Source organism: Moschus berezovskii, chromosome 11 (genome assembly GCF_049115385.1).
Source record: "Moschus berezovskii isolate FMDL1 chromosome 11, NW_MosBer_1.0, whole genome shotgun sequence".
NCBI lineage: Eukaryota > Metazoa > Chordata > Mammalia > Artiodactyla > Moschidae > Moschus > Moschus berezovskii.
Window position 1 is genome coordinate 58,034,225 of NC_142470.1, and position 8,438 is coordinate 58,042,662.

At 59.5% G+C, this 8,438-nt stretch overlaps 1 protein-coding gene across 1 annotated transcript; it reads left to right on the forward strand.

Moving 5' to 3' along the window:
- Positions 1 to 350: 350 nt before the first annotated feature.
- SH2D6 (SH2 domain containing 6) lies at positions 351 to 7,471 on the forward strand. Its single transcript, XM_088841739.1, has 16 exons — positions 351 to 508; positions 901 to 935; positions 1,612 to 1,682; positions 1,776 to 1,896; positions 2,445 to 2,554; positions 3,346 to 3,406; positions 3,849 to 3,871; positions 4,245 to 4,305; positions 4,666 to 4,744; positions 4,895 to 4,925; positions 5,056 to 5,080; positions 5,259 to 5,336; positions 5,493 to 5,548; positions 5,802 to 5,885; positions 6,034 to 6,192; positions 6,953 to 7,471. The coding sequence occupies exons 1-16, from the start codon at positions 351 to 353 to the stop codon at positions 7,067 to 7,069; spliced, it is 1,269 nt and encodes a 422-aa protein (XP_088697865.1). The 3' UTR covers positions 7,070 to 7,471.
- Positions 7,472 to 8,438: the final 967 nt, after the last annotated feature.

Sequence of the window (8,438 nt, forward strand, 5' to 3'; positions counted from 1 at the left end):
GTGGAGTCTGAAACTCTAGGAGGAGGGGAACATTGATCAGGAAACTGGGGGGCCCTTGGTCCAGCATTGTGGGCCAGGGCTTTGAAGAGGGAGTTCTTCCTCCTGGTTTTTTTTTTGGGGGGCGGGGCAGAGGGGCTACAGATTCAGCTGTGGGAGGCGATGAAAGGGAGGTGAGGGGAAGCTAGGGCTGGGGGTGGCATGGGTGAAGTTGGCCTGGGGTTAGAGGCCACAGCAGGTCCTCCTTCCTGGTGCTTGAGAGATGCAAATGATAGGAACAATAGGGCCCCTGTCTCCAGGCCATTTGTGGTAGAACCTGGGCTCTGGGGAGGTAGAGCTCCTTCACCCTAGCCATGGTGAGACTTGGTTCTGGGGCAGCCCCTGATATACAGACCTGCCCACCCTGGGGCCCCAGGACTCCGGACACGGAGAGCCATCCTAGATGTACTGATCACCCCTTTACTCCCCTCCCTGACCCTTTACAGGAGAAGCTCAGCAGGAAAAAGGCCAGGTGAGTCCTTGGGCTCCTCTCTTTTCTCCACCCTCCTCTCGTTTCCACCTCGCTGCAACTTTCCTGGGCACAGCCAACCTTAGAGTGGTGATGATTCTGCCTGGTCCTTCCATGCCCAGTAAGATCATTCATGTGCCTCCACTGCCCGGGGAACACAAGGGCTCCCCTGCTGCCAGCTTCCCTGGAGCACCAACTCCTCAAGCTGTGCACCCAGGGGCATGAGCTCTGCCCCCCAACTCTTTCTCCCACTTTCCTGATCCCAGGCTGCTGTCGCACAACTCCAGGGGGTGCCATTCACACTGCCATGTCTGTGAATGTCCCTGGGCTGTGCGATGTCTGGCTGACACAAACTCAGGGCCCCTTGGGCAGAGCTGACTAGAGTCCAATTGCAGGTCGGGGCCACCGCTTCCACCTCCAAGATGTGCAAGTAAGTGATCACCCCCCCCAGATGTGTAGTGTGTGTGTGTGTGTGCACTCAGTTGTGTCTGACTCTTGGTGACCCCATGGACTGTAGCCTGGGATGTCCAGGGGTCCTTCAGAGTCTCCCCTGGGGGTTCTGGATACCTCCTGCCCATTATAGTTCAGCACTTCTAAGTCACTGGGCCTAGCTCTTTCATCTATCTGGTTCAGGATTAGAGCTGCATGGGCTGGAGGGCTGGCAGGCTTCCCAGGTGGGGCTAGTAGTTAAGAACCTGCCTGCCAATGCTGGAGACACAAGAGGCACGGGTTTCATTCCTGGGTCAGGAAGATCTCCTGGAGAGGGCATGGCAGCCCCCTCCACTTTCTTGCCATGGACAGAAGAACCTGGCGGGCTACACTCCTTGGGGGTCACAAGGAGGCAGACATAACTGAAATGACTTAGCACGCACGCACACATGGGGTGGAGGACTGGCATAAGTGGAACAGGCCGTTAGGGCCCCTTATCTCCAAAACGCCTCACTGGTCCTACTGCAGTGTTGGGAAAGCCCATCATGAATGGTTCCTTTGAGGCCTCTGGAAAAGTGCAGATAGTTTATTATATCTGGGAGAGAGAGCAAGTCTTTATGCTAGCGAGGGGCTGGGCGGGGAGGAGATGAGGCCAGTCTCACCAATCTCCTGTTCAGACTCCCAAGCCTGGAGAAAAGATGAACCCTGTCCATCTCCTCTGTCTGTCCCAGGGACCTGGAGACACATGGTAAGTCCAGCTGCTGAGCCGGAGCTGGCAGGTGGGAGGAGGCGGCGGCTGCCGCCACTGCTCCTGTGTCCCTTCTGTCCTTCCTGTGCTCAGCATCCCTTCCTGGAAGCCCCAGAGGAGGAGGATAAATATGAGCTGCCCCCCTGTGAGGCTCTACTCCACCACCTCGCCCCTGCCCACCTTTCTGGCACTGAGGACGACTATCTGTACTTGGGTGAGGGCTGGGAAGTTGAGGCAGAGCGGGAGGCTCCCCACAAGGGGAGAGGGCCCCGGTTTTGCTTCGTCCCCTTCTGTTTGGCCTCGGGCAGCAAGGGGAGGTCTCAGCTGGCAGTCACTGAGGCCTCTAGGCTGGGCAGAGGGATGGAGGTAGGGAGGGAGGAGGGGAGAGGGACGATGAGTGGGAAGGGGTGACGAGCCTGGAGGGCTCACGGCAACAGCGGGGAAGCAGGAGGCCTGCCAGGGTCCCTGGGGCCTGGCCATCCCCCTCCGAGATCCCTGTACAACTCGGAGCGAGGACAGGAATGCCAGGAGAGTCCCAGTCGCTGCTGGCATCCCACCCCCACAGCTCCCAGCTCGGCCAGGTGGGGGCAGGGAAGCTGGCCGCCTCCAGTTGCCATGGCGACGGGGCAGTCGGGAAGCCAGAGAGCAAGGGAGGGGAGGGAGGGAGAGAGGAGGGAATAGAGCCTGGGTTAGGGGGCCAGAGGAAAACAGGAACGTACGTGGGAGGAGCCCACGGAGTCACAATGTTGGAGTGTTTTCCAGATCACTCGGCTCCCCTGGGCCCTCCCACATCACCACTGCCACCACCACAGCCCCAGCCGGAGATGGTACACAGCCTCCCCGCCCGGCCCACCCCAGCATACCATTTTCCAGTGAGTAAATCTAAGAGTCATCCCATATGCAAGATTCCCCCACATCTGCATTCAAGAGGCCCCTGAAAAATTAGCTGTGTTGGAAGCCAGAGCCCTGTTGAGAGTGGCTCCTCCCACCTGCCTGGTCTGGTCCTTGCACCTCCCCATCAGCATCACCTAAGACTCAGCCTTGTCGCCTGGGCCAGGAGTGGGGAGTGGGGGTGGGTGGGTGCGTTGAAGCTCCGCTGCCTCTCGAAGCTGAGAGCTCCTCAGGACCCTCCCTGCCTGTGGAGTGAAGAAAGCCCTCGCTCAGCTGCTAGGCACTGCCAGCTGTCATCCCTCCATGATCCCGGGTGTGGGCTTTGAGAGCTGCCACTTTCATCCTATATTGTACGGGAATAAAAAGAAAAAGAGGTTCACAACAAAGAAAGAGCCATAGAACAGAGGCAAAGAGGAGAGCCGCCTCGTTTGCACATTAACGCTTGTGTTGCAGTTTTTTGGGGCAGGGGCTTTCCTGGTAGCTCCGTAGGTAAAGAATCTGCCTGTCAAAGCAAGAGACCTGGGTTCAGTTCCTGGGTTGGGAAGATCCCCTGGAGGAGGGCATGGCAACCCACTCAGTATTCTTGCCTGGAGAATTCCATGGACAGCGGAGCCTGGTGGGCCAGTCCATGGGGTCACAAGAGTCGGGGTGTTTTTTTTTTTCAAGCTGCACAGATATACACAGTCCTGCATCCATCCTGCTACCCTTGCCCTCCTCATGCTGCTGCTCTCTGACCCTTGTTCTCCCTCATGCCACTGCATTGTGCCCACAGCCCAAGGCAGCGCTGAGCCCACTGGAGGCCCTGAAGCAGAGCTGGCCCTTTGGAAGGCGAGGTAATAGAGATGTCCAGTCTTGTTCCGAGGCCCACCCATTCCCTGCCCTGAGAAGGGGAATCCTGGCTCCCATGGGGTTGGCGGGGAGAGTGGAGCTGGCCTCACACTGGTCTCATGCTTTGCCCAGTCACTGCATCCCCCAATTTTCCTCATTTTTACCTACTGATCCCCTAAGGCAGGCAGTTTAGGAGGAGGCTGAGGCCCTCACTCAGAGTCCCTGGCTCCTCGGCCCCTTGGGCACCTGCTGAGGTCTCTGGGTCAGGTGAGGGGCACCCTGGGGTATGAAGTAGGGGTGAGGAGGGCTTTCTCCTGGGACTTCAAAGCTGGCTCTGAGGATCCCCTCAGAGAAGCTCCAAGGAAGCTCTGCTTTTCCAGCCTAAGTATCACTGAATTCCTTTCTTCTTGCTGCTCCTGACTGGTGGGTCTCTCCTTTTCCTACCAGAGCCTGGTGAACCGGCCCTAGCGGTGAGTGGCCCCTCACTCTAGGACTGGCTAGGAAGTTGTTGGTGGTCGTGGGTTGGGGTGGGAGGGCCAGGAAATATCCCTTAAACCAGGGGAAAAGGCCTGGAGCAGGCCCCTTCCCTTTCGGCCAGAGGCTCTGGCAGGGTGTCAGCCAGTGTCCCGGGGAGGTGCCTGCCCAGAACTCCTCCTGGACTCTTAGGCTCTCTGAGCCCAGGATGGAAAGGAGGTGCTCATGGGTGCCCTCTTCCGGGCAAAGAGCACTTTTAGTCATTCCGTTCCCACCTAGGGTGGGGGTAGGGGCTCCCCAAGTGATGGCTTCCTCCTCCTTCCCGCTCACTGCTCAAACCCTGGGTACCACACTCCCTTCCCATTTTAGGTGCCAGGCCCTGCGAAGGAGCCCGATGAGGACATCTATGTGGAGTGTGAGCCCAGTCCAGGTGAACCCCTCCCTCCAACCCAGCCCGCCCCGCCCTGAGGCCCTCAGCTGCCCACCAGCAGCACAGCACAGTCTTCTGGCTCCAGTGTCTGCCCCATCCTCTCTCAGTACCCCACCAACACATATCTGCCTTCAGACACACACACACACACGCCTCCGGTCTAGAGTGACCCACACTGTGCCTGCCAAGGAGGGAACCCCCCTTAGAGCAGGGGGCTTCCCAGCTATTGTGGCCAGGACAGCACTCTGCCTGGTTGGACAGACTCCCCAAAGGTCAAGCTGCAGAGAAGCAGAGAAGACTCTGCAGCTGCCCCCCAGCCTCCTGGAGTTCCCTGCTTGATGCTCAGCCCTGCTGTTTTAGTCCCGGCCTTTACTCAGACTCTGAGTTCCCCAGTCCTGACGGCCCCAGTCCCTCTACCAAGGATATCCATGGGGCCCAGGTGAGTGCCCCAAGTTTTTTTTGTGTGTGGGGTGGAATGGCCAACCCAGGCTTCCCCAGCCTTGACCCTGAGATCTCTGGGATCACTGAACCTTTTTTTTTGAAGGAGGTAAAGGCCCTGAGCTCTTGTTTCCCAATTTGCTCCCCACAGGCCCACCATAACCTCACAAGAAGCTCAGAATGTAAGAGGCTGGGGTTGGGGTGGAGTTGGGGGGCGGGGCGGAGGTGAGTTGGGAGTGAGGGGGAGAGGGAGGCTCAGAGCGGGACTTCCCGCCCAAAGGAGCAGGCCTGACTCAACATCCTGTGTCCTAGGGAGCATCAAAGGACACCTCTGAAGGTGAGTACAGGCATTACCAGCATGGACCCAGCACTCACATGGGGCCCTCCCTAGCCACAGCCCTGCAGGCCCCAGACTGCCTGCCAGCCCCTGTGCACCCTGCTTAGTTGAGGGGGTCCCTGTAGCTCTGACTCCAGCTGAGAGCAGGTCTGAGAGGACCCCCCCGGGCATTTTCCAGGGTCTGCACCAAATTGGGAAGCTCCCAGCCCATACCTTAACATCACTCCTCACTTGGAGGTCACACGTGGCCTAGCCGGTGGGTCCTACTGGGAGCCCTAGGAGGGGAGGAGTGAAGCACTGGCAAGCCTTTGGCACACCTCCTGGGACCTCCCTCACCCTCGCAGCTGGGCCCAAAGCCTCCCAGGTCTAATCCCTGGCCAGCCCCAGGGCTATAATCTGCTTCTTCCGGCAGAAAGGAGAACCTCTCTTTCTTCTATAGCTGCCACCCAGAACACCTCAGCTGCCCAGGTGAGGAGGGGCTGCGAGTGAGCTGGGGGGCAGAGGGGAGGCCCTCAGGAGCAGAGCCCAGGTCTACTCCCAGGAGCCTCTTGGGCTGCATGTGTGTGCACGGCTCTAGACAGGACACGTTTTGTTGAACTTGGGTGGACTCAGCCTGGGGAAGACCGACAGGAACACAACTGCATGCTGCCGGGGTGTTCTCTGCTCCCCATCCCCGATCTGGTGCCCTGGCGTTTCACTGATCTGCTGGGTATGTGTACAGGAAGGCAATCTGCTGGGCCAGCCTTGGTACTCAGGGAACTGTGACCGCCACGCTGCTGAGAGCGCCCTGCTCCGATGCCAGAAGGTGGGCCACCCACCGCAGACCCCCGGGGCCTTCCCAGAAACCCCTTCTGCTCAGGGGCTGTGGCTGGCAGGTGGGAGCAGCTGAGCAGGGATTGGAGTTGGGGCTGCAGTTGGAAATGTGAGACTGATGGATGAGCACTCCTCCCCAGGATGGAGCCTACACCGTGCGCCCCAGCTCAGGCCCTCGCGGCACCCAGCCCTTCACCCTGGCAGTACTTCTCCATGGCCGAGTCTTCAACATTCCTATCAGGCGGCTGGCTGACGGGCGCCACTATGCCCTGGGCCGGGAGGGCAGGAACCATGAGGAGGTGGGTGCTGAAGTGGTGAAGCTTAGTAGAGCAGCCCCTGGGCCCAGCCAAGAGCATTTCCCTGGGGAAAACCCCACATTTTTGTCTTTTTCTGGAGTGGTTGATCAGTTCAGTTCAGTCTCTCAGTTATGTCCCATTCTTTGCGACCCCATGGACTGCAGCATGCTAGGCTTTCCTGTCCATCACCAACTCCCTGAGCTGCTCAAACTTATGTCCATCTAGTCGGTGATGCCATCCATCTCATCCTCTCCAAGGGTGATCAATATCCTTGGCCATAAATCTGAACTCTTTCCCAAAAGCCTGCACTTTGAGAAGAGGCCTACTCTACTCTGGAGGAGATGCCCCCTCCTGCAAGGCCCAGCCTGCCCGGGGCCCAGGTCAGGGCATTTGTACCTGTATGGACCCAGCTGGGAAGAGGGCAGGGCCTAGGTAGTCCAGATTTTTGTCTGTACCAAGAACTCAACTTTGCACTCAGCATTTGCTAGGCTGCAAACCAGCGACAGTCACTCCTCAGGTCCCCATGCCGGAGGTGCCGGGCAGAGGCCCCAGAGTTGTTTGGGGAAATGCGCACTGGTGCCATCACAAGGAAGGCCTAGAATGGGGCAGCAGGATGCTGTGGAGCTTCATGGGGCAAACAGGAAGGAAAATACGTAGAAAAATGTCCAAAAGCACCCTTGCCAGAGTCCCCCCAGGTCCCTCAGGAAGTTTCTCCTGGCACAGGGCTCAAGGGCCTCACTGATGCCCTCCTCTCCCTGTCCAGCTCTTCTCCTCCGTGGCCGCCATGGTCCAGCATTACACGCAGCACCCCCTACCGCTCCTGGACAGACAGAGTGGCAGCCGGCAGCTCACCTGCCTGCTCTTCCCCACCAAGCCCTGACGCTACAGCATATGTGCGGCCTCACCTCTGGTCCCATAGTTTGCCCCTTGGGCTGTCTCCCTCTCCTCTTCCAGTTTTCCACCCCCCAAATCCCATCCTTTATCCCAGTCCCTCCAGGCCCCTGGGAAGGATGGCCCAGAGACAGAAAGTGTCCCCAAGTCCCCACTCCATTCTCACCCAAAGCCTGGCACTGCTACTCCCTGCTGCCTCTCCACTGGGAAGCAGGGGACAGGCAGGGCCCCTATTCTCAGCCCCCAGGCATGGCCTCACAAGCTGCTCTGAATGAAGCCCTTCTGGGGGAAGCTCAACCTCAAGGGGGAAGAGTCTGGGCAGTCCTGCTTGAACACAAGGAGAATCCACTCACATTTTGTAGGAGGTTTAACAGGGAGCGGGCCTCTGGGAGAGACTTGGTGGCCCTGCACATAGTTTTGCTTTAAATAAATATTTGTTGAATGAATTCTTGAATTCTGTTGAGCAAAGCAGAGGCAGCCTCCTCCGTGAGGCGCTGAGGTTCTCAAGTGTCCCAGGGTACAGGCTGGGCCTGGGAGTGCTAGAGCAGTGGGGGCCAGGCCAGGCCAGAAGGGCCGGCCCCTTTTCTGCCCCTTGGCTGGGGTTTTGGCCCTTAGATGGTCTGTGGCGGCCGCCCTGGGTGGGCTGAGTTTTGTTTCTTTTTGTTTGCGGGAGTCAGGGTCGGGGCAGGAGAAAGGCTCGGGGCTGCTCGGCCACCCCATGAAATGACGAGAACAGAGCTCAGTACTTGTCCACCACCCATTTATCGCCGAGCGTTCCATCGGGTAGGGATGCACCCGATTTTGCGCGCTGGGTGTTGTCTGGGGTGGGGCAGACGGGCGGACCCCAGGAAACATCTGGGTATGGACCGCGCCAGGCCGCCATGGAAGGATCCACGTGTTGTTCAGAGAAGACAAGAGGCCATCGGAGCTGAGCTGCCCACAGGCACGCCCCCGGGAGGGAGGCTCCAGGGATGCCGTCTCCGAGATAAGCCGGCGGCCCGCGGGGAGAGCGGAGAAGGGCGGCCCCGCGCGGGCTGGGCCGAGGGGCGGGCAAGTCCCCTGGCTCTGGCGCTGCGCCCGGAACACCCGGTGCCGGAAGCGCATGTGACCGTGACTCCGCAGAAGCGCGAAACAAAAGGCGGCTCAGCGGTCTCCAGCGGCGCTCGGGCTGGCACGGAGGTCTCGGACCCCTGCTTCTAGCGGTAGCCCGAGCTCTGCGCCCACCGACCCTGCGCACCCGGGCGGGGCGGGGAGCCCCCTGATCCCCGCTCTCCCCCTCTCCCCAAGGCTGGGGCTCCGGGGAGGGAGCCAGGGGGAGGTGGTGAAGGAGGGCGCGCGGGTGAAATGCAAACACGAGG

Excerpts from the sequence above, each read along its gene's own strand:
- SH2D6 (XM_088841739.1), top strand. The coding sequence starts at position 351 with ATGGTGAGACTTGGTTCTGGGGCAGCCCCTGATATACAGACCTGCCCA. Across the intron at positions 1,683-1,775 it reads CAGGGACCTGGAGACACATG|CATCCCTTCCTGGAAGCCCC; the intron begins GTAAGTCCAGCT and ends TCCTGTGCTCAG. Across the intron at positions 3,872-4,244 it reads CTGGTGAACCGGCCCTAGCG|GTGCCAGGCCCTGCGAAGGA; the intron begins GTGAGTGGCCCC and ends TTCCCATTTTAG.